The sequence below is a fragment of the Cyprinodon variegatus genome, unplaced genomic scaffold, assembly GCF_000732505.1.
Source record: "Cyprinodon variegatus isolate N-32 unplaced genomic scaffold, C_variegatus-1.0 Scaffold914, whole genome shotgun sequence".
Classification (NCBI taxonomy): domain Eukaryota; kingdom Metazoa; phylum Chordata; class Actinopteri; order Cyprinodontiformes; family Cyprinodontidae; genus Cyprinodon; species Cyprinodon variegatus.
The window spans coordinates 294983-296826 of NW_015151367.1; the positions used below are offsets into that span (position 1 = coordinate 294983).

At 41.8% G+C, this 1844-nt stretch overlaps 1 protein-coding gene across 1 annotated transcript; it reads left to right on the plus strand.

Moving 5' to 3' along the window:
• The first annotated feature begins 101 nt into the window (after nucleotides 1-101).
• On the plus strand, nucleotides 102-1214 carry LOC107099863. The gene is made up of 2 exons (XM_015398137.1): nucleotides 102-913; nucleotides 1004-1214. The coding sequence occupies exons 1-2, from the start codon at nucleotides 233-235 to the stop codon at nucleotides 1190-1192; spliced, it is 870 nt and encodes a 289-aa protein (XP_015253623.1). The 5' UTR covers nucleotides 102-232; the 3' UTR covers nucleotides 1193-1214.
• The last annotated feature ends 630 nt before the right edge of the window (nucleotides 1215-1844 follow it).

Sequence of the window (1844 nt, forward strand, 5' to 3'; positions counted from 1 at the left end):
CAATAGAATATGCACTTATTTAAAGCGAAAGATGCTTATTTAGATTTTAATTTTTTGCAGTGTATAAGCGTGTCAAATTTTTCATAAGGGGGTGGGTGTTGGAAAAACAACGAGCCAATAATAACAATAACCATAGTGACGCGGTGTCGGACCTCCCAAAGGGAGGAGTCTGCTGCCTACTGATGTAAAATCCTCGCCTTGCATGCTTCCAGTCTGAGCTGCTCCTGGATGAATGAAAATGGCACCGCTACGATCAGGACTTTCCTTCCTTATTTTCATCTCTTTCTGTCTGCATGTTGCTGCAGAGGGAATGGAGGTGATCGTAGGGGACGGCTTTACATTCCCTGAAAGCTGTAATCTGGGGGAATCCGGGGAGCTGCTGGTTGAGAAAAAGTCTGGTCCCCTGAAGGTGGCATCATGTGGGGATGGGCTGTGGACGGTGAGCGCAGAGTACAGAGACAGAGTAAAATTCCGCTTTGAGAAAATAGTTTTCACCCACACGGTGTTCACTGACGGAGGAGCAGTGTACACCCTGAAGTGCTCCGGTGAACAAAAAGGAGAGCTCCTCCAGCTGAAGGTAGTTTTTGCGCATGAAATGCAGGTGAAGCAGGGTGAGAAAGCGGTCCTGCCCTGTTACTTTGAAACCAGCGGTAAAACTGATCTGAGCGCCGTTTGGAAGAAAGAAGGAAAGCCTCTGTGTGTGAAGAACTGCAGCCATTCCTCTGAAGACAGGCTGTCAGTACCTGGGAGCTGGTCCACAGATGGAAACCTGTCTCTAACCATCAGAGAGGTGCAGCCTGGGGATTATGGAGATTATTTCTGCTATAACAAAGACCAACCAGGAATGCCTGCTGCGGTTAGGCTGAGGGAGAAAAAGTCTGATCAGAAAACCACTGCTTCACCTGAACATCATGTGAGTGGCTGCATTCAGTAGATTTATTTTCTGCAGAATATTAAACTGTTGTTGTGTCATTCTCACTTCTTTCTCTTTTCTCCTCTGCAGCAAACACAGAGCTGCTCTGAACAGATTCATCCCTGGAAGATTTCCACTGGAATTCTTGCTGTTTTCCTCCTGATCACTTTAATCCTCCTGTTTTTGGTTTGTTGTCTATCTGGATTTGATTTTAGAAAGCTGTGCGAGCTGTTACAGAAAAAACAGCCTCCTCCTCAATATGAAGCTGCAGCGGTTTAAATTAGGAATCTACCGGCTTTATAGCTCGAATCAAGTGTTTTGTTTTTTTTTCTATTCAGTAGCAAAAATTATGATTCATCAATTAATCTATGCATGTTCCATCACCATAGCAACCAGAGACAGCGTAACAGGATAGTAAACCAGGTATTAATGTGTAATAAGCATTTCTACCAGCGTGTAAATATGTGTTTTTCCCTTTTATCTGTGAAGTCCAACGTGTTCAAGTTGCGTCTTTTGTTTATCCAGATGAATACATTTTTCAGGTGGGGTTGGTTTGATGTCTTTTTGCCATTTGCTGCTGTATGATATTGTCCCAAACTACATGTTTTAGTCTCTGTAACATTTAGATTACTAAATACATGAAAGATTAATTCATAAACGAATAAATAAATGATTACTCTAATTAATTGTGTCAGGGTGTGTGTTAATGTTAGAAAGTATTAATGTTGCTGTTATTGTAGCAGCACCAGGCTGGAGAAGCTTTTCCTGTATTAACTGTTCTTTATCTGACTGATAAGTTTTTGTGCATCTTTTATCTAAACAATCAACTTAAACTCCAAATATATTTAAAGGACAGGTTTAGAAGCTTTCTCTGGCCCTGCAGCTGCATTATCAGATGACAGCATAAGCGCGTCACTAATATCTTAAATAG